General features: G+C 45.3%; 1 protein-coding gene across 11 annotated transcripts in view; it reads left to right on the top strand.

Moving 5' to 3' along the window:
- Window positions 1–22,927, top strand: part of ZNF354A (zinc finger protein 354A) — a 46,700-nt gene extending 23,773 nt beyond the window's left edge. Inside the window, exons 1-6 of one of the 11 annotated variants that reach the window (XM_055285017.2) lie at window positions 4,052–4,197; window positions 4,598–4,782; window positions 5,783–5,866; window positions 7,735–7,861; window positions 9,384–9,479; window positions 20,897–22,927. In XM_055285017.2, the coding sequence (XP_055140992.1) occupies window positions 4,747–4,782; window positions 5,783–5,866; window positions 7,735–7,861; window positions 9,384–9,479; window positions 20,897–22,458 (1,905 nt within the window). In that variant the 5' untranslated portion in view covers window positions 4,052–4,197; window positions 4,598–4,746 and the 3' untranslated portion in view covers window positions 22,459–22,927. Of the gene's footprint in view, window positions 1–4,029; window positions 5,352–5,702; window positions 5,867–7,734; window positions 7,862–9,383; window positions 9,480–20,896 lie in introns of those variants that run through there. The other 10 variants (XM_063642428.1, XM_063642429.1, XM_063642433.1 and 7 more) reach the window with 10 other exon arrangements.

Raw genomic sequence — 22,927 nt, forward strand, 5'->3', positions numbered from 1 at the left:
AACCATATAGCTGTACGTTCACAAGAAACAACAGCAAAGAAAAGTACAGCCAATATCTCTGCTGAACACAGATGTAAAAACCCTCAACAAAACAAGAGCAAGCAGAATTCAACAACGTATTACAAAGATCATTCACCATGATCAAGTGAGATTAATCCCAGATGCAAGGATGGTTCAACATACCCAAATCAGTAAAAATGTTACATCACATTAACAGAACTAAGAACAAAAGTCGTATACTCATTTCAATAGATGCTGAAAAGCATTCAGTAAGATTCAACATCCCTTTATGATAAAAACCCTCAACAAACATGGTATGGAAGGAATATACCTCAAAATAATAGAGGCCACATATGATAAACTCACAGCTTTACACTGTGTTAGGTATTATAAGTAATCTAAAGATGACGTGAAGTATGTAGGAGGATACATATCAGTTACATGCAAATAGTATGCTATTTTATAATAAGGACTTGAGCATCATCAGGTTTTGGTATTCACGGGTATTCTGGAACCAATCCCCTGTGGATACCTGGGGCAACTGTATTGGCTGTTAGTAAGGGTCTACTTCTCAACTTGGGTGGATGGTTACAGGGGTATTATCTTTATAATCATGTGTTCTATACTTATAATCTATGTGTTCTAATTGGCTTTTTGTATGTATAGTTCATATTTTAAATAGCGTAAGTGCTGGAGTGGCTAAATCAGAAGTTTATTGATTGTGTTCCTTTCTCATTACTTCCTAAATTGATTTCCAGCTGGCTATTGAGGTCTACTTGTGATATGGTTTGATTCCGTGTCCCCACCCAAATCTCATCTTGAATGGTAGTCCCCACGTGTTGAGGGAGGGGTCTGGGGACGGCTTCCCCCGTGCTGCTTTCATGATAGTGAGTGAGTTCTCCTGAGATGTGGTTGTTTGGAACGTGTGTGGCACCTCCCTCTTTGCTCTCTCTCCTGCTTGCCATGCTAAGACATGCTTGCTTCCCCTTCACCTTCCGCCATAATTGTAAGTTTCCTGAGGCCTCCCAGTCATGATTCTTGTTAAGCCTGTGGAACTGTGAGTCAATTAAAGCTCTCTTCTTCATAAATCACCCAGTCTAGGGTAGTGTTTTTTTTGTTTGTTTTTTTTTTGGAGATGGAGTCTGGCGTGATCTTGGCCCACTGCAACCTCGGCTCACTGCAACCTCCACCTCCCGGGTTCAAGCAATTCTCCTGCCTCAGCCCCCACCAGTAGCTGGGATTACAGGGGCGCACCACTATGCCTGGCTAGTTTTTGTATTTTTAGTAGAGACGGGGTTTCTGCATGTTGGCCAGGCTGGTCTCGAACTCCTGACCTCAGGTGATCCACCTGCCTCGGCCTCCCAAAGTGCTGGGATCATAGGCGTGAGCCACTGTGCCCGGCTGGGTAGTTCTTTATAGCAGTGTGAGAACAGACTAATACAGCTTGCTAGCCAAATTTCATAAGGTCTGTATACTATAAAGTGTGGCCTTCAAATCAGAATTGTAAACACTTGAGCCTGCTTAGATATCTCTGTGGTTGAGCCAGTAGGCTGATGTTCATGAATGAACACACTGCCAAATAAGACAAAAAATATAAAATAAATAATATGAGAAGTATGATTCCATTTTTGTTTCATACACACAAATGTGTGTATGTACACAAAATAGCATTTATGAATAGATATAACAGTGTTTCTGCTGGACTTATTTCTTTATTACATGTTTCTTCACTCCATATACTACTGTGTAAATGTTTTATAATGAATGCATTATTTTCATAGTTGGGGTAAACAGAAAAGCACTTTCCTTTTTTTTTTTTTTTCCAACGGAGTCTCGCTGTGTCACCCAGGCTGGAGTGAAATGGTGCAGCGCAGTCTCAACTCACTGCATCCTCTGCCTCCCGGGGGTTCAAGTGATCCTCTTCCTGCCTCAGCCTCCCAAGTAGCTGGGATTACAGGTATGCACCACCATGCCTGGCTAATTTTTGTATTTTTAGTAGAGATGGGTTTTCACCATATTGGCCAGGCTGGTCTCAAACTCCTGACATCTCCACCTACCTTGGCCTCCCTAAGTGCTGGAATTACAGGCATTAGCCACCACTGCACCAGGCCACTTTCCTCTTTTGTTTTTTGTTTTTAAGACGGAGTTTCACTCTGTTGCCCAGGCTGGAGTGCAGTGGTGCAATCTCAGCTCATTGCAGCATCTGCCTCCTGGGTTCAAGCAATTCTTCTGCCTCACCCTCTCGAGTAGCTGGGGTTACAGGCATGTGCCACCACGCCCAGCTTTTTTTTTCTTTTTTTCTTTTTTTTTAGTAGAGATGAGGTTTTGTCATGTTGGTCAGGCTGGTCTCGAACTCCTGAAGTCAAATGATCCACATGCCTCGGCCTCCCAAAGTGCTGGGATTACAAGCGTGAGCCAGAGGTCTTCCTCTTTAAAAAATTACGTATACACACAGTATTTCAAAGTGATGCCAAAAATTTGAACATTTCAATAGGAAACATCCAACATACCAATTAACATCAGAAAATATCTGAATGATTAACAAGGATAAGGCAAATTTAACAGGTACTCAAAATCACGTATGAAAACAAGATAAACTATTTGCACTATTAAAAAATCAAAAGCATTTTAAAAATCCAGAGTGGGCAGGGGTACTAGGCACATATTGTTGTGAACTGCCTATGGAAATATAAACTAAAATATTCCAGGAAGGCAACTAAGCAGCTAGGCAACGTGCTCAGATGTCTTCAAATTCTACCAGTCCTTCATCCGGCAAGTCAATTTAAAGCGGTTTAAGAAAATAATCTTCAAAGATACAGCTGCAAGGATATTAAAGGTGTTTAAAAAAATTGAATAATGTAAACAACTAAAATATAAATTATATAAATAACTAGTTAAGTATATTGAAATAAGCTTAATTTAATTAAACTTTGTTTTGTTTTGTCGAGATGGAGTCTTGCTTTGTCCCCCATGCTGGAGTGCAGTGGCACAATCTTGGCTCACTGTAACCTCCGCCTCCCGGTTCAAGGTTCAAGCAATTCTCTGCCTCAGCCTCGAGTAGCTGGGATTACAGGCACCCGCTACCATGCCCAGCTAATTTTTGTATTTTTAGTAGAGACGGGGGCTTCACCATCTCGGCCAGGCTGGTCTTGAACTGACCTCGTGATCAGCCCGCCTTGGCCTCCCAAAGTGCTGGGATTACAGACATGAGCCACTGCCCCCAGCCAATTAGACGTTTTTTTTTTTTTTAAATAATTAAATGCAATGGAATGGAATGAAGCTATCAAAAATGCCACTGAGGGAGAATATTTATTGACAAATTCAAATGTTCAAGGCATATTCTTAAGCACGGAAGCGCCAAACTTTCTAAATGGAGCCGGTGTTCTTTTTGTAACTGAGAAGATTTAGTTAAGAAAAAATGAAAAAAAAAAAAAATACACACACACACACACACACACAACCGTTGGCCTCACGGAAGCTCCCTCCCCTTTGCTTCAGGAACTTCCTGGGAGTCCTCGTCCATTCTCACCTCAGCGACGAAACCCCTCCACATACCCTTTTTCTCCTCACATTTATCCCCCAAAATGTTATATAATCATGTGTATGGCTTATTGTCTGCTCCCTACCCTCCCAAAAAGTTCTCCAGGGCAATGACGTTTGCTTCATTCATTGATACGTTTGAAACCACTTGCAACCGTGCTTGGCACACAGCAGGTGCTCAGTGCTCCTCTGGTGAATAACTGAGGGGAAATAGGTCTGTTCTGGGCCGTTGTTTTGCTGCCGCCCACGCCCTCCCTCCCGAAATTCACACAGACACAGGGTTGCAAGTTACTGCCCTCAGCGAACCTCCCCTTATCTTTCCTATAACCAGGAATCTGGGGCCCTCCAGCTCACAGGGGCCCTCTTGTGGCATATGGGCGCCTAACAGCCAGAACACTGCCTCAAACGCATGGAACTACACTTCCTTGAATGCCGGCGTCCTCCCGTGGACTCCGTTTCCCAGCGGCCTCAGCGGCTGCCCCGCCCTTCCTAGTCCCCGGCGCGTCGCGGGGTGAGCGGCGCCGAGCCTGAGGTCGCCCAGACGCCGTCGGGGCGGAGTCGGGTCGCGAGGCTGCACCCCGGCCGGCGGTTCCGGAGCTTCCCGCCTGCGGAGTGCGGCTGGGGAGGCGCGGCCCGGGAACGCCCGAGCTTAGGGAGGTGAGCGTCCGAGGCAGGCCAGGCCGGGAGGAGGCGGCGCCCGGCGCGGGGACGGCCTGCGGCCGCCGGGGCTCCAAAAACCTTTGTGGGCGCTGGCGGGCACCCCGGCGTCTGTCACCGACCCCCGCGCTGGGATCTGGACTCCGGCCCCGCCGCGGGGTGCTCCCTCGCCATTGGCGGTGCACCCGCGTCCAGCTGGCCACCGTGGACGCCGGGCTTGGCGTTTCCTCCCGGGCCCGCCCTGCCCGCTCCGTGTGGGCCTCGCGGACTCGGGGCACCGGGACCCCGAGGGCAGGGCGGAGGCAGCCGGGCCCCGGTTTCCGAGTACGTCCCCAGGACGGCCACCCCTCCCGCCTCGGGACACCCAGCGCTTTCATCTTCAAAGCCGTTTTCTGGCCAGGCGCGGTGGTTCACGCCTGTCATTCCAGCACTTTGGGAGGCCGAGGTGGGCAGATCAGGAGATCAAGACCATCCTGGCTAACATGGTGAAACCCCATCTCTACTAAACACTCCTGTAATCCCAGCACGTTGGGAGGCCGAGGCGGGCGGATGACGAGGTCAGGAGATCGAGACCATCCTAACACGGTGAAACCCCGTCTCTACTAAAAATACAAAAAATTAGCCGGGCGTGGTGGTGGGCACTTGTAGTCCCAGCTACTTGGGAGGCTGAGGCAGGAGAATGGCGTGAACCCAGGAGGCGGAGCTTGCAGTGAGCAGAGATCAAGCCATTGCACTCCCGCCTGAGCGACAGAGCGAGACTCCGTCTCAAAAAAAATGAAGCTTGTGTTAGAAATGGGATACATGGGATCGGGCGTGGTGGCTCACACCTGTAATCCTAGATTTTTGGGATGCCAAGGTGGGCAGATCACCTGAGATCAGGAGTTCGAGATCAGCCTGGGCAACACGGTGAAACCTCGTCTCTACTAAAAATACATAAATTAGCCGGGTGTGGTAGCGGGTACTTGTAGTCCCAGCTACTTGGGAGGCTGAGGCAGGAAAATTGCTTGAACCCGGGAGGCAGAGCGCGGAGTGAGCCGAGATCACGCCACTGCGCCACTGCACTCCAGCCTGACCAACAGAGCGAGACTCCGCCTCAAAAAGCCGTTTTTTGTGGAGTCAGGAGATGATTTGTTGGCGGGAGGGAGAGGAACCAGGTGGGAAAAGGCTTGAGGCGGAGGGAAGTCGTCCCGGGGGCCGTCGTGGTGGGAGTCCCGGCCTGCCTCTCAGGGGCGTGAACGGGGCAGGTGCCCCGGTGCTGCCTCAGTTTCCTGAGCGGTGCGGTGGGTGCTGGCAGTGCCAGCTGGCGCCGAGGAACTCAGCGGCGTGGGGTGAGCCCTGGCCCTGATGGGCTCAGCGGGTCGCTGCTGCCACTGCGGGTCCAGCGTCCCCTCTGTAAGCCCCAAGCCTGTGAGGCCTGGGCCTGGCCTGGCTGCCCAGCGCTGCTCTGGTCCGCGGGCTCCTGGCTCCTCCCGAATCCCTCTGAGGGCGCGCGGGGTCTTTCTCAGCAGGAGTCGGGGTTTCAGAGCTGCGGATTCCAGGGCTGGAAAGCAGAAGGGGTTCTTCCTGGCTCCCTTTTTCTTCTCAGATCTGCCTTCTGGAGACTGCACCGTCCTCACGGGAGAGCCAGAAAGAGGACATGGCTGCCGGGCAGCGGGAAGCGAGGCCCCAGGTGAGCTCATTGCCCCTTCAGATCCTAGTGGATGGATTTTCCCCACTAACTGGAGTTCTTCACCCGGGACCATCTTCAGCCAGGATGGAGCCCAAGTCTTTTTCCTTTGGAGGAGCTGGTCTGCCCTCATGAGTGGTGGATTCTGTAGGGAGGACCACCCACCCTTCCCATCCATGTCTAGTGGTTCTCTTTTTTTTGAGTCTCGCTTTGTCGCCCAGGCAGTGGCGGGATCTCAGCTCACTGCAACCTCTGCCTCCCGGGTTGAAGCAATTTTCCTGCCTCAGCCCCCCGAGTAGCTGGGATTACAAGGCGCCCGCCATCACGCCCGGCTAAGTTTTTTTTTGTGCTTTTATTAGAGATGGGGTTTCACCACGTTGGCCAGGCTGGTCTCAAACTCCTGACCTCAGGTGATCCACCCGCCTCAGCCTCCCAAAATGCTGGGATTACAGACGTGCACCACTGCACCCAGCCCGAATAAATCATTTTTCTGTACACATTTATTTGTGTGTGTGTGTGTGTGTGTGTGTCTCTGTATGCCTGTTACCATGTATGTTACCATTTTTACCTTTTTTTATTGTGGCAAAATATATATAACATAAAATTTACCGTTTTAACTTTTTCAGTGTATAATTCAGTGGCATTTTAGGTATTTTCACATTGTTGTGCAACTATCATCGCTATCCATCTTCATTGTGTAGATTATCACATTTATTTCTTAACCCTAAGGGGCAGGCATTAAAAGGCAGTTTTACAGAGTAGTTAAGAATGGAGGCTTAGTCAGACATCTGCTGGATTTGAATTACACAAGAAAAAACAAAGTCACAGAGAGGATAAGAAATTTGTACAAGTCAGGCGGCCGCAGTGGCTCACACCTGTAATCCCAGCACTTTGGGAAGTCGAGGCCAGCAGATCACCTGAAGTTAGGAGTTCAAGACCAGCCTGACCAACATGGTGGATCCCTGTCTCTACTAAAAATACAAAAATTAGCTGGGCATGGTGTCGAGCGCCTGTAATCCCAAGTACTCAGGAGGCTGAGGCAAGAGAATCATTTGAACCCGGAAGGTGGAGGTTACAGTGAGCCGAGATCATGCCATTGCACTCCAGCCTAGGCAACAAGAGCCAAACTCCGTCTCAAAGAAAAAAAAAATGTGTACAAGTCACACAGCTGGTCAGTGACTGTGTGACCTGGACAAATTTCTTATCTTGTCTGTGACTTTGTTTTCTCTTGTGTAAAGTGGTAACAATAATAGTATCGTCTTCATAGGATTGTTGTGAATGTTAAATAAAGATTATACACTGCAAATGAACATAAAGCTCTAAGAGCAATACCTGGCCCATAGAAAGCCTTCAATAAATTATAGCTATTTTACTCTTCATCATTACTATCCTTAAGCTTGAGTAAGCACACAGAGAGTACCATTAGTTGCTTAACCTAACATCCATCATTAAGTATTTAGATTGTTCCTGGTTTTTTGCTCTTAAAAACACCATGAATATGTTTGTGTGTACTTTTGTGCACTGTTCATTTCGTACAAATAGAGTAATTGGTACTTTAAAGAGCATACTTTAAGGGTTCTAATATGTATTATCAAATCGCCATCAGAAAGAGTTTTCTAATTAACACTCCCACTAATGGCTGTAATCCCTCTACCCATCTCTTAACAGTGGCTGCACAAGGCCTGAATTTCACTGTGTGCTGCTCAGTATATATTTGTTACTGGCCAATTATTCATTAAACGAATGATCTAGAACCTTCAAAAGCTTGAATAGTATCAGAAGTGTTTCACGAGTAGCGTGTCTTCCCCACTGCTGCCCCCTCCACTCTGTGAGCGTGGTCCCGGGTGAGCTGGAACGACTTGTCCTTACAGGTGTCACTGACATTCGAGGACGTGGCTGTGCTCTTTACCCGGGATGAGTGGAGAAAGCTGGCTCCTTCTCAGAGAAACTTGTACCGGGATGTGATGCTGGAGAACTATAGGAACCTGGTCTCACTGGGTAAGGAAATTTCCCCTCTAGAAACAGAATTCAAAAATTGGGATATCTCAGCACCTCCTTCCCTGAATAAAAGCGGTTGGTCACTGAAAAATTTGAGCTGAGTTTGAGGATTGTACAAATCAGATCTTTATAAATAAACATTAAAAACATATTCCCCCTTATAGGCATGGAATTGCCCTGTGTCTGGGAATGGAAGAGGTGGTATTGATAATCATTCCTCTGCCTCCATGTAACTGCACACTCAAAGTTTGTCCATGATTCAGGCATCATTTCCCAACGATTCTGTAGTTTGCTTGTCTCCCAGCAGGGGGCTTCATTCAGCCTCTAGGCCTACCACCTGCCTTTCCCACTTGTCTTTTCCAGGGATCAGCAAACTTACTATAAAAAGCCACTTAGGGGGGCGTGGTGGCTCATGCCTGTAATCCCAGCACTTTGGGAGGCCAAGGCGGGCAGATCATGAGGTCAGGAGATAGAGACCATCCTGGCTAACATGATGAAACTGTCTTTACTGAAAAATACAAAAAAAAAATTAGCTGGGTGTGATGCTGGGCGCCTATAGTCCCCGCTACTCTGGAGGCTGAGGCAGGAGAATGGCGAGGAGCTTGCAGTGAGCCAAGTTCCCACCACTGCACTCCAGCCTGGGCGACAGCGAGACTTTGTCTAAAAAAAAAAAAAAACCCACGTAGTAAAGATGTTAGGCTTTGTGGGCTGCATAATGGTCTCTGTAACATGTTTCTCTTGTTTTTTTCCACCATTCTTTGCACAGGGCCATACATAAACAGGCAGTGGTCTGGATTTGGCCCATGACCTGTAGTTTGCTGATCACTGCCATCCTTAAAAGGGAGTAGGATAGGCCAGGTGCGGTGGCTCACGCCTGTAATCCCAGCACTTTGGGAGGCCGAGGCGGTCAGATCACAAGGTCAGGAGATCAAGACCATCCTGGCCAACATGGTGAAACCCTGTCTCTACTGAAAATACAAAACTTAGGCATGGTGGCATGCTCCTGTAGTCCCAGCTACTTGGGAGACTGAGGCAGGAGAATCACTTGAACCCGGGAGGCAGAGGTTGCAGTGAGCCGAGATTGTGCCACTGCACTCCAGCCTGGCAATAGAGTGAGGCTTCTCCTCAGAAAAAAAAAGGGGAGTCAGACAGTGTTTTTTCGTTTTAGACAAGCTACCTGGTACATAATCCTTTTCGTAGATAACCTACTTACAAAATTTAATCAGTCTCTATATCTTAACATTTCCTCTTCTGTAGAAAGCTAGTGGTATCCTATTACCAATACTGCATGTTGGTCATATTTTCTTAACCGATAATTAATTATCCCAAAGTCATGTCCTACAAGTCACTTGTCTTTTCCTCACCCTACCCCCTTACCCCCCTTACGTCCTAGGGGCACAACTGAAGCACTACACAGAAGCTCTTTGTACCATCCTATGAGTTCTGTGTTTAAATTGGGGATAACTGTATCAACACAAAACTGAGTCTGATTTGTTTTGTTTTGGTTTTTGTCTATGTGCAGGGCTCCCATTTACCAAACCAAAAGTGATCTCCCTGTTGCAGCAAGGAGAAGATCCCTGGAAGGTGGAGAAAGACAGTTCTGGCGTCTCCTCTTTAGGTAAGTGGGTGGCCCGAGGTGCTCGGGAATCGCCGCAGACAGGTCTGCTTAATGAGAGGAGGTAGGAACATTGGTTGGGAAATTCCCTTAAGGATTCTCAGGCCTCAAGAAGTGGTGGGGAAGGGGAAGCCCAGGCTCTTAGACAGGATTACTCCCTTGTAGTCACTTCCCCATGAATCTCTCAGAATCTCTTTTCTTACTCTTTCCTATTGTTTTAGAATAGGGCTGTTTTTTCATGTATTCATTCAGCAAACATAGTATATTTAAGGAATTTCAAATAATCACTCTGGCTGAAGCTCCGGGTGTATTTGGGAAAGGAGGAGGTGAGGAAGGAGATAGCCTAGAAAGCTAGGGAAGGGCCGCGTGGTAAGTGCTTGGGCACAGTTCTAAGAGGTGGAAACTGTCCCGTGGGGCACTGAAAATCATTGAAGGATTTGGGCAGGAATCATATCATCCTTAGTATCTTAGAAAAGTTGGTCTGAATCAGAAACAATTGAGTCTCCATCCGTGTAAGAACAACGAAGGGACCTGCGGCGTGTCCTTACTCTGGTGAGCATCACCACCCTGAAAACAAATCCAGGGACGTGGACAGAGCTCCCAAAAAGTTACAGAGCATTGTTAGGACGCCACCATTTATGTCTAATGAAAATTATGTGTATGTGTAATGTGCATGCACGTAAGCAGAGAGAAAGGTTAGGAGGACACACCTTAGCTGGTGACATTAGTTACACTTGGAATGGGATTGAGAATGGGTCCATGAAAGGGGATGTTATTTACATGTAATGTTTTAATTTTTCACAAAGAGAATATGTTTGTGACGTTCTTAGGTGATTTGAATTCACAAGAATGGTCACTTTGGAAGCATCGTGCTTGAAAGTGAGGCAGAACACCAGGCACGGTGGCTCACGCCTGTCATCCCAGCACTTTCGGAGGCTGAGGCAGGCGGATCACCTGAGGTCAGGAGTTTGAGACCAGCCTGGCCAACATGGCAAAACCCTGTCTCTACTAAAAATACAAAAATTAGCCAAGCGTGGTGGGGCAGGCCTGTAGTCCCAGCTACTCCGGAGGCCGAGGCAGGAAAAACGCTTGAACCCGGGAGGCGGAGGTTGCAGTGAGCCGAGATTGCGCCACTTCACTCCAGCCTGGGCGACAGAGTGAGACTCTGTCTTTAAAAAAAAAAAAAAAAAAAAAGAGGCGGGAAGCCTTGCAGAGCCATTGCAGTCATGGAGGGAGGCAGGAGGTGGAAGGGCCTGGATGAAGGCACTTGCCGTGAGTTCGTGAGGGAGGAGGCGGCGCCTGCGTGATCAGGGCACAGGAGCAGTTGGGTGTGGGATGGATTTCACTTGAGATGTGAGTGAAGTAGTCAGGTGGGGAATCCTGGTGGGCAGGTGTGTAAGTGACAGGGCCGAGACTCAAGGGAGGTCAGGGAGCCCATCAGCATGACGGGCATTAGAAGCCTGGAGCTGGCTGGGTGAGGGGGCCAAGTGGAGGCCCGAATTTCAGGAAACAGCATTTGCGAGGTGCCTAAGCAGGAGGAATCTGACAGAGCCTGAGAAGTAATCAGAGGAAACAGGGAGGGGCCATCGTAGCAGTGGGGGGCTGAGAGCTGTTGAACTAGGAGGCTCTGGCTCTAGGGGATCGAGGTTGAACCCTCGCCCACAGCTTTGTATAGCATTGGGCAGAAAGGGACGCAGGTCTCGTGCTTCTGGAGTGCACGGTCTAGTGGGGGACAAGGTGAACACGCTCATTGCACACAAGGCACAGAAGGACACGTTCCAGTGAGGACCACGTGGGAAAGACACTCGGTGCTGTGAGAGTGCAGAGCAGGCAGGTGGCGTCAGCAAAGGCTTCCCTGTGGAAGGGCCTGGGATCAAAGGACTGAAGAATTGCTCAGGCCTAAAGAATGGTGTTCATGAAGGTCCGGAGAAGCAAAGCCAGCAAGGAGAAGGTGGAACAGGCACCCAAGAGAGAGCCACGGGCCCTGTCACAGGGTTTGGTTGGTGCTTGAGAGCCAGGCACAGGCTCTGAGAGCCATAAGCAGCCCAGGGCAGGCCCAGGCCGTATTCTGCAGCTGCCAGCCCATGTGGAGTACCTGACGACCACAGTGCAGGGCCTGTCAGGTCCAGAGGGCTCAGTGACGGCCCCTCGTGCCGTGGGCCCAGCAAGGAGCTGCAGGGCAGGCAGCCTCGGTCCCCACAGCCCCTGTGCTGGGGAGAGCTTTCTCCTCCCTAAAGAAAGTTGAGATTTTTTGATATGGGAACCACACTTGTTTATCTTTTTAACTCTCCTTTGGGAGAAATACACTATGTGGTCTGGCCCTGGCTACCTCTTCACCCTCATCTCCTTCCACTCTGCCCTTCACTCGAGGCCTCTGATCACCCTTGGCCGCCCTGCGGTTTGTCAGGGGGGCCAAGCAGGCCCCCACTCAGAGCCTCTGCCCTGCTTTTTTCTGTCTGGGACTGTTCTTTGTGGCGGTCATGCGTCCATGTGGCTCACTCACTGCCTTGTGCTGCAGGGGCTTCGGCTCACACAGGCACAGATCATCTGACATGCAGCCCTGCAGCCCCCACGCTATCTCCTCAGTGTGCTTTATTTTCCCTGCCTGTGCTTAGTGCTGTGTAATAGACCTGTGTCTTCATCATCTCTCTCTGCCTCTGCATTGTAAGCTGCTGTAGGAGGGGTTGCCTCATTCATTCACTCCTGTTTTCCAAGAACCTAAAACAGTCCCTGGCCAGGGTAGGCGTCCAGTTGTATAATGAATGCATGAGTGACTTGGACTAGGTTAGTGGTGTTGGAGACAGAAAGAAGTGAACCAGTCCCAGAGATGTCCAGGAGATACAGCCAGCAGGACTGTTAGACATGGAAGATAGAGGAGATGGGGTAACAAAGAAAATAAAAGCAAACAAAAGGGAGATGGGGTTGTCAGGGATGCTTGCTTGGTTTCTGGTTTGTTCTGTGATGGTCAGTGATGTCATTCAGTGAGATAGGAACACTAGAAGGAGATCAGATTTGAAGATATAAATTTGGTTTTAGATGAATTGTTTTTGGTTGAGCTAGTTATCCCAATGGCGATGACAAACAGTGTTGATTTCAGAGTACGGTACCTCAAAATATAGACTGAGCATGAAATGTAAATTTGGGAGAACCTGATCAATAAAGGGTGATTGAAATAATAGGGGAGAGTGAGTTGGCCTAGGGAGAGCATTCATATTACAGTAAGAGTAAGAAAGAGCCTAAGATTGAATCTGGAGGGACTCCAGCATTTCAGGAAGCCAGGCAGAGAGAAATGAACCCATAGGGAAGACAGGTAAAAGCATACTATAAGGAAAATCAGGAGAGGCAGGTGACATTGGAGGCAAGGCTCATGATGGAATGGTAGCAGTAGATGGGGAAAAGTAGACACATATGAGGCAGATTTAGATGGCAGAATAAACAGGTCTTGGTAATTGATTAGATGAGCGGGCTGAGGGAGGGAGAAGTATTAAGGATAACTCTTAAGGTTTTGATTCAGAAGTGGTGCCATTTACAGAGACAAGGGATTGACCAGGTCGGAGGGAAGAATCGTGGGTGTGATTTTCGGTGTGTTGACTTTGAGGCATCTAAGCTGCTATTTTGAGTAGGTCGTCTGTAAGGGGGAGTCGAGTATAGGAGATATCTTCCTTAGAAGATGAGTCTACAATTGAAGTTGCTTGTGGAAGGATGCAGAGTGAGAAGGATTGGGGGCCTAGAACTAAAGCTAAGGCACTCCAAGGATGATAAACTGTGGTACATCCACACAGCTGTAAAGTGGAATGAGGAAGACCTCTGTAAATTCCACTATGGGGTGATCTCCAGAATGTGAGAATAAGTACAGAACAGAACAGTTAGTACTGTTATCCAAGAAAGGTGGGTGGGAATACCAAGAAAAGTGTGTATCTATTTACTTTCACTGTCATGGGCCACATAATGTTTCAGTCAGTGATGGCCTACATACATGATGATGCTCCCTTACATGATAATACTGCGTTTTTCCTGTCCCTTTTCTATGTTTTAATATGTTTAGATGCACAAATACTTACAATTGTGTTACAGTAGCCTACAGTATTCAGCTAAGTAACATGCGGTATAGGGGTTCTAGCTTAGGTGTGTAGTAGCCTATACCATCTAGATTTGTGTAACACACTCTGTGATGACTGCACATCGCCAACAATGCATATCTCAGAACATATCCCAGTCATTAAGCAGTGCAATTATTTTTTTTAGAAAGATAAAAGCAAAAGAAAAAGAAGGAGATGAATAAAAATGGTTATCTATAAGGGGAAGGAAAAAAAGGATGGAACAGGGGTAGAATCTAGAACTTTTTGAGGTCTCAAAATTTTGACTTCAGAACTATAAAAATGGTTTATAAAATTATAAAACAAAATTAAACAAAAATGAGAAAGTACCCCCTACATATTGAAAGCAGAATAAAACCACCCGAATTGTGTTCCAGGTTGGTGGCTTAGCCACAAAAAGAATTATTCGAATTGCCTTTACATTGCAGCAGTTTGACTTATTAGTGGTATGTATTCTAAGGGCAAAAGTAACCGCAAGCAATAGTGTTAATTTTAATGGATGTGATAAGAGCAGTTTCGATGTTTTTACAGATGGAATGATTGCTGTCTGGGATTTGCTTTAGCATAATCTAGTGGATGAGATGTAAGGGTTTGTATTAGTTTGCTAGGGCTCCATACTGAAGTACCACAAGCTTCGTGGCTTAAAACAGTAGAGATCTACTGTCTCACAGTTCTGAAGGTCAAAATCAAGATATTCGCAGGGCCCCACTCCCTCTGAGACTCTGCGTAGAATTCTTCCTTGCCTCTTGCTAGCTTGTAGTGATGGCCAACTTGGAGATCTCCGTGGCCTGCAACTGCATCAGTCCTATCTGTGCCTCCGTCTTCACGCTGTGTTCGCCCTGTGTCTTCACATCATCTTTCCTTCTGGATGCCTGTGTCCAAATTTCCCCAGTTTACAGGGACAACAGTCACGTTGGATTAGGACTCACCCCAATGACTTTATCTAAATTTGATTGAACCTGCAAAGACCATAGTTTAAAATAAGGTCGTGTTCTGAGGTCCTGGAAGTTAGGACTTCTACATCTCTTTTGAATGATGCAGTTCAGCCCATAACAAGGTTATAATAGTGTTGGTGGTTATTGAAACTGGCTTGGAGATTCATTGTACAATTCACATTACTTTTACATATGCTGAAAATTTCTATGTTAAAAGCTTTAAAAATAAGAGTTACCACAACAACATTTCTAGAACAGCTTTTCTCTTTTCCACCAGCACAAAGATTATGGAGGATGTTTACAAATATGCAATACTGCCCCCGTCACGGTTTATGTACGGTTCCCAGCAGATTGCTCCCTGAGTTCTCTGACTCTAGAAAACCTTGTGAGACTGCAAATGCAAATGACATTTTTATAGGTGGAGCTTTTACTCTGTCTAGTTATAGGATAAGGTGGGGATGGATACTTCAGCAGATAAGTCTGGAAAACTGACCTGCGTTCAAAGACTTGGGTGCTGCCTTCAGCCCGCGTGCTACCCCTTCATCTAGCCTGTGGCGATTCCTTTCACATCCTATCTTACATGTCAGTTCTTACAAAACACTCCAGCAATGTCCTGCTGTACCCCTTTTCTACCTGCACCCTCACTATCTAAGGACAGTTGGATATGATTCTAAGCTCATGTTCACGTCCATTTCTAGCTTATGTTTCTGTTGTAGAAATTGTCATATTGTATTGTGATTACCTATTGATGTCTTCACTTCTAATGTCTAACTATAAACTCCCTGAAGAAATCAACTGTTCCTTTTAATTACTGGATCCGTAGGGACTGTGGATCACCGATGCCTAGGATAGAACCTAATACATAGTAGGTACTTTTTAAATATTTGATAAATTAATAAAGTAAGGAGTGACCAATGCTTTTTGAAATAACATGAGCAATTCTGTGTATTAAGAGGGGTAAATCCAGTGGGAAATAATGCTGGAAAGGCGAGAAACAGGTCAAAGGAATAACTTGAGCATCAGGAGCAAGTCACTCTGCGGTGAGGAGATCCTGAGCTTAGACATATTCACGATGGCTTGTTAGAGACATTTTAGTGATGAGATTTAAGAGAATGTGCAGCCTGGGCAACACAATGAAACCCTGTCTCTACAAAAGATAAAAATATTAGCCAGGCTTGGCAGCGTGCACCTGTAGTTCCTGCTGCTCAGGAGGCTGAGGTGGGAGAATCGCTTGAGCCCCGGAGTTTGAGGCTGCAGTGAGCCATGATGGCACCACTGCATTTCAGCCTGGGCAACAGAGCAAGACCCTGTCTCTCAAAAAACAAAAAAATAAAGATTTTGATGACTGCCTAGGGAAGAGAAAATTCTAAGATAAAACTAAGAATTTATGGTAAAGTAACTGAAGAGATGATGGTGTCTTTTTGAACTGGAAAACATATAAAAAAGGTTTGAAAAGGAATGCTCTGGGTTCAGATTTGGACAGGCTGAATTTAAAAAGAAAGATACTCAAGTGGAAATTCTAGCCAGCAGTTGGAAAGACCTCTGTAAAGTGTTTTTCAGGATAGTCGCACACACAGGAGGTGTGGGAGGGAATGAAATCACCCAGGGAGAGAAGGTTGAGGAAACATTCTGCGGGTGTAGTAAGAGTCCAGGTGGAAGAGTCTAGACCTGATAGCAGGAAGTGGTCAGGGCAGTGGCCATCAGCAAGATCATTCTGGTTTCTCAACTTCTGACCTAGGTCTTCACCTTGTTTATCAGGTAGCTGAGGCCTGGGCTGGATTCTAGGAGGAAGCAAAGGTTGAACTGCACTTCCAGAGACCTATTTGTAGGCCTCTAGAAAGTTCTAAACAGATCATAAGGAAGAGTTAGGATATCCACAATCCAAAACTCATGTCTGCTTCAGTGAAAAACATGATTTCGGGACTAAAATGTTGGCACTTTAGAGTTGGGATGAGTTTTCCAGAATTGATAATGGACTTTCTAGTCGTCATCTTACCCATTAAAAAATAAAAGCTCCCCGTGTCCCATTTGGTTACTCTCCTTTAGAAACTGTGGAAAAGGGTTTCTGCTCTGGATATTTCTATTTTCTCACCTCCCATTCTTTCCTCCGTGCACTCCAGTTGGGCTTTCTTCCTTATAATTCTGCTGATAGCTCTGTTATTAAATCCCAAGCAACCTCCGTCTTGCCACAATCAGGATTAAGTTTTTAGTCCTCAAATTATTTGCCACAGTTATCATTCACTCCTCCCTGAAGTACTTCTTCCCTTGGCATCTGGAACACTGTAGTCTCCTGATATTATTCTTCTTAACCTCTTAATATTTCAGTGTCCAAGTGATTCCTTTCAGTTCTTCAGCTTTAAATCAATCCACATGCTGCTGACCCCCAAATGCCTGTCTGTAGCTCTGACCTCCCCCAGATCTCCAGAATAATAATCTAGTATTTCAATATCTTCCTGCAACTCTATTAAGGCATCTCAGCCATCACAAACATACCAGAAACAGAATGCCCCCTCAGCCTTGCCCCTTTCCTGGTCTTCCCCTTCTAGCCTTGCCCCTTTCCCGGTCTTCCCCTTCTAGCCTTGCCCCTTTCCCGGTCTTCCCCTTCTAGCCTTGCCCCTTTCCCGGTCTTCCCCTTCTAGCCTTGCCCCTTTCCTGGTCTTTCCCTTCTTGGTGGTTGTGGTGGCAGCTCTCAGAATTCTGGCTAGAAACCTAGGCATGATCCCTAACTTTCCTGTTTCCCTCTCAGCTTCCTGGGAGTCCTGAGTCTTGTTATTCTTGGTCCCGCTAGCTCTTCCTTCACAGTACAGCCTGGCGTAGTCATCTGTACCTCCAGCCCTTTCTCACCTGAAGAGCTGCAGTAGCTTCTTCAGTAGCCTCTCCCCTCCCTGCTTCCACTGGTGCCCCAGCATAGTCAGTCCACACAGCAGCCAACTCAGATGAACACATAATTCCCCAGTGGCTTCCCGTAGGCTTAAATTCCAGTCCTTACGATGACCTGGGCCTTAGAGGATTTGTCCCCCACCTCCTGCTCCACTCTTTTGTTTTTTATTTTTTGTTTACTTATTTATTTATTTATTTTTTTGAGATGGAGTCTCACTCTGTCGCCCAGGCTGGTGTGCAGTGGTGTGATCTCGGCTCACTGCAACCTCTGCCTCCCGGGTTCAAGCAATTCTCTGCCTCAGCCTCCCGAGTACCTGGGATTACGGGGGTGTGCCACCACACCCAGCTGATTTTTGTATTTTTAGTAGAGAACAGGTTTCACCATGTTGGCGAGGCTGGCCTTGAATTCCTGACCTCAGGTGATCCACCCACCTCGGCCTCCCAAAGTGCTGGGATTACAGCTGTGAGCCACTACGCCCGGCCCTGTTCCACTCTTATTTTATCATTTCACCATTTTCCCTCTTCTTGTTTTACTCTGGCCAGTCTCTCTGTTGTTCCTAAGTCAGCCACACTTTTGTGTTTGCTGGTTCCTTTGCCCAGGGAGCTCTTGAGCACTTTCTTCAGGTATCCACATGACTTTTATTTATGTACTTGTTATTTGTCCCTTCATCCCCCCTCCTTCCCCAGCATGTGCGCATGCGCACACTCCAAAGTATAAACTCCTTGAAGGCTGGAACCCTGTCTTATTGAATACATTATCTGCATTCCCCAGAACATTACCTGGCCCATAGTAGGCACTTAATGAGTATTTGTGAATGGAAAGGATGCTGCCAGCATATGTAAAGATAAACAAGTAAAGTCATGGAGTGCTCCTGAAGCTCCATGTAGTTCAGCATACCTGGCAAGAAGCCAGGGGAGGGGGGTGAGGACAGGTGGATAAAGGTCAGATCAGATAGTACTGTATTCACCATGTTAAGGACTCCTAAGAGTCTTGAAGACTCTTAAGAGACTTCAGATGTGAGTCATTGAAAATCTATTGGAGGACCTTAAGGAAGTTTGCCACATAGTAAAATATTGATCTTAGAAAGATTGGCCGGGCACGATGGCTTACACCTGTAATCCCAGCTACTTAGGAGGTGTGGTGGCGTGTACCTGTAATCCCATCTACTTAGGAGGCTGAGGCAGGAGAATCACTTGAACCTGGGAGGGGGAGGTTGCAGTGAGCCGAGATCGCGCCACTGCACTCCAGCCTGGGTGACACGGTGAGATTCCATCTCAAAAAAAAAAAAAAAAAAAACCACAGAGATTATTATGGCTGCAGTGTGGAGACTGAATTGGCAGAGGGCAAGACTAGTTAGGACATTATGGTAGAGATAGTAATGCATGGCAAACAAAATATCACTTAAGTACCTGATCCCCCTGCTCAGGGCTGTAGCAAAGGTGAGGGGCCTTTCTTTACACTAGGCCTAAGGCAGGTTCTGTATCGTTGCCTTACAAGCTAGAATCCAAGTTGCAGAATCTTGCTGCTGCCTTCTTCCCAGCACATATATTAAGCCTAGAAACAACGACCGATATTCACTTCATTTTTGCCACTGCCCCTCCATATATGTGGCCTAAATAATGTATTAAAATTTGATCACTTAATTTAGCAAGACTGAAACAAAGAAGGAACTAGGAAGGTGTTAAGCATAAAGTTAAGAAACTCTGCTTTCCCTTACAGTAAATAGTATAAAGATATAGGGCATGTGAAGTTAGTCAGGGAGGGTGTGTGGAGTGAAAAAAAAAAAACCAAAACCCTAGGGAATACCATTATTTAAAGAAGGAATGGAAGAAGAGTTATATGAAGGGAACTAGTAAGTGAACACTAATAAGGGAAAAGCAAAATGTATTGTGTTTATTAAGCAGAAGTAATTTGTAGATGTGTGAAAATGACTGTCATATAGGAATCGCAAATACAGTGAGATACAAATGGTCCCTTTAAACAGTTACCTCTACCCCAGGAGAAAATGCTAAGACTATGGGCATAACCATTCCCCTGAGAGAATTTAGTATTTATTGAATTGTGTTCTTATCCAATTTTAATATTTCTTCAATTCTGTTCTTTACTTTTCCATGTTAACCATGTTTTATCTTATATATCCATGCCTGTCTTATTGTTGATCTTTGACTCTTTTCAGCCCTCCCGTGTAGCCTCTCTTGCTTGATGCATGAGTAGGCTGCCTTCCTATCTTGCAACTCTTGGCTCTAGGCCGGCCTTGTGGCACCTCTTGTCGATTAATTCAATAACAGGGCCCTCCTGTTTGAACTGGCCCTGAAAGCTCTCTAATCACCCATGTACTGGCCTAGGAGGCAGCTTCTACAAGGGTCTGAAATGTGTGTGTGTATGTATGTATAACACATGTGCATATTTGTATATCTATGAAATGCGTAAGAATATTTGACATTGTTCGAGTTAGGAATGTATAAGTAATTAAGGCAGATTAACACAACATACAATTTTTGTATACAATTGGAGTGCTGTCGAGGATCTGCAGGAAAATAGGGCATTCTGATCTGCTTGTGAAGAACAGTTATGTTAGAAAAGGAAAGTGAGATACATACAGACATAGATATAGAACTATAATATACTATATATGTGTGTATATATTAGAAAGGTCAGTAATACATATGTTTAATATTCTGGTAAGTGCTATAGTAAGGAGAATGGACTGTGGCTGCTCAGAGTCAAAGGATTGAGAGAGTCCATTTTTGAACTGAATCTGAAGGATATGAGGGAATTTGACATGGGGTGGAGGGACTTTCCAGATTAAGAATAATTACATAAAGGCCGAGCACGGTGGCTCATGCCTGTAATCCAAGCACTTTGGGAGGCCGAGGTGGGTAGAGCACTTGAGGTCAGGAGTTCAAGACCAGCCTGGCCAACATGGTGAAACCCTGTCTCTACTGAAAATACAAAAATTAGCGAGGCATGATGGTGGGTGCCTGTAATCCCAGCTACTCAGGAGGCTGAGGCACAAGAATTGCTTGAAGCTGGGAGACAGGTTGCAGTGAGCCGAGATCGTGCCACTGCACTCCAGCCTGGGCGACAGAGTGAGACTGTCTCAAAAAAAAATTACACAAAGAAGACAAATGTAAAAAAAAAAAAAAAAAAAAATTAGGATTCCATCATGGGTTTTGGGTCCTGACCCCAAACTTCCTCTTTCAACTCATGATCCCCTTATAACCCTTTTCTCTGTTCTTCATTAGCCAATTCTTCTGGTCACTCTTTCTCACCCTCTTTAAATGGGTTTGCTTTATTTTATTCTTCACCCTAGTACTTAAATTGCTGTCAATTATATTTTATTATACTGTCTAACTGTCCTACTTTTTCTTCTTGCAGTTTTTTTCATACAGATATCAGGGCCTTATTTAAATATCACCAATATTTATTCCTTCTACACTTTTAGCCTCAGTAGTCAGATGCTATGATATCACATGAAACATTTTTGATTTTTTTTTTTCCCTCCAGGATCGAAGAGCAGTCATAAAACCACAAAGTCAACGCAAACACAAGACTCTTCATTTCAGGGACTGATACTGAAAAGATCCAACAGGAATGTACCTTGGGATTTGAAATTAGAAAAGCCTTACATATATGAAGGCAGATTAGAGAAAAAGCAGGATAAAAAGGGAAGTTTTCAGATAGGTTCAGCTACCCACAAAAAAATCCCCACTATAGAAAGAAGCCATAAAAATACTGAATTGAGCCAAAACTTCAGCCCAAAGTCAGTGCTTATTAGGCAACAGATACTTTCCAGAGAAAAAACACCACCAAAATGTGAAATACAAGGAAACAGCCTCAAACAGAATTCACATTTACTTAACCAACCAAAAATTACAGCGGATAAACGCTATAAATGTAGTCTGTGTGAAAAAACCTTCATTAACACTTCATCCCTTCGTAAACATGAGAAAAACCATAGTGGAGAGAAACTATTTAAGTGTAAAGAATGTTCAAAAGCCTTTAGCCAAAGTTCAGCTCTTATTCAACATCAAATAACGCATACTGGAGAGAAACCCTACATATGTAAAGAATGTGGGAAAGCCTTTACTCTCAGTACATCCCTTTATAAACATCTAAGAACCCATACTGTGGAGAAATCCTATAGATGTAAAGAATGTGGTAAATCCTTCAGCCGAAGGTCAGGCCTTTTTATACATCAAAAAATTCATGCTGAAGAAAACCCTTGTAAGTATAATCCAGGTAGGAAGGCATCTAGTTGCAGCACATCCCTTTCTGGATGTCAAAGAATTCATTCTAGAAAGAAGTCCTACTTATGTAATGAATGTGGCAACACCTTTAAGTCTAGCTCATCCCTTCGTTATCATCAGAGAATTCACACTGGAGAGAAACCTTTTAAATGTAGTGAATGTGGGAGGGCCTTCAGCCAGAGTGCCTCTCTTATTCAACATGAAAGAATTCACACTGGAGAAAAGCCCTATAGATGCAATGAATGTGGGAAAGGCTTTACTTCTATTTCACGACTTAATAGACACCGAATAATTCATACTGGAGAGAAGTTTTATAATTGTAATGAATGTGGTAAAGCCTTAAGCTCCCACTCAACACTTATTATTCATGAGCGAATTCATACTGGAGAAAAACCATGTAAATGTAAAGTATGTGGAAAAGCTTTCAGACAGAGTTCAGCTCTCATTCAACATCAGAGAATGCATACTGGAGAAAGACCCTATAAGTGTAATGAGTGTGGGAAAACATTCAGGTGTAACTCATCGCTTAGTAATCACCAGAGAATTCATACTGGAGAGAAACCATATCGATGTGAGGAATGTGGGATATCTTTTGGCCAAAGTTCAGCTCTTATTCAACATCGAAGGATTCATACAGGAGAAAAACCCTTTAAATGTAATACATGTGGAAAAACTTTTAGACAGAGCTCATCACGTATTGCACATCAGAGAATTCATACTGGAGAGAAACCCTATGAATGTAATACATGTGGGAAACTTTTCAACCATAGGTCATCTCTTACTAATCATTATAAAATTCATATCGAAGAGGACCCCTAGAAAGTCGATTTGTATGTGTGAAAGCCTTAAACCAAAGCTCATCAAAGAATACATCCTTGAGAGAGATGTAATAAATGTCATGGATGTGGAAAAAAAGTAATAATTTAGCCCTCATTAGGTATTCAATTCCATGGATAAACCTCAACTATATAATAGATATGAGGAAAGTGTTTGTGCCTGTCAGACACTTAAAAAAATAACCTGAGATGAAGAATTTACAATTGGAGACATTGACTTTAGCCATTTGTGAAATGGGTTTGCTTTTTCCCTTTTCCTACAGACGTATATGCTAGATGTCACGTGATCATCAGTAACAGCTATCTGGGTGGGGAGGTATGCTTTAGATTTCTCAGAAGACCACCAAACTGGTAATATTTTTATAGCATTTTAATAGCATACAAATGAATTGATCAAATTGTACCTTTTTAGAGAAAAGGACCAAAATAAAAGAAAAATGAATTATGAACTA

The sequence above is a fragment of the Symphalangus syndactylus genome, chromosome 7 (genome assembly GCF_028878055.3).
Source record: "Symphalangus syndactylus isolate Jambi chromosome 7, NHGRI_mSymSyn1-v2.1_pri, whole genome shotgun sequence".
NCBI classification, from domain to species: Eukaryota; Metazoa; Chordata; class Mammalia; order Primates; family Hylobatidae; genus Symphalangus; species Symphalangus syndactylus.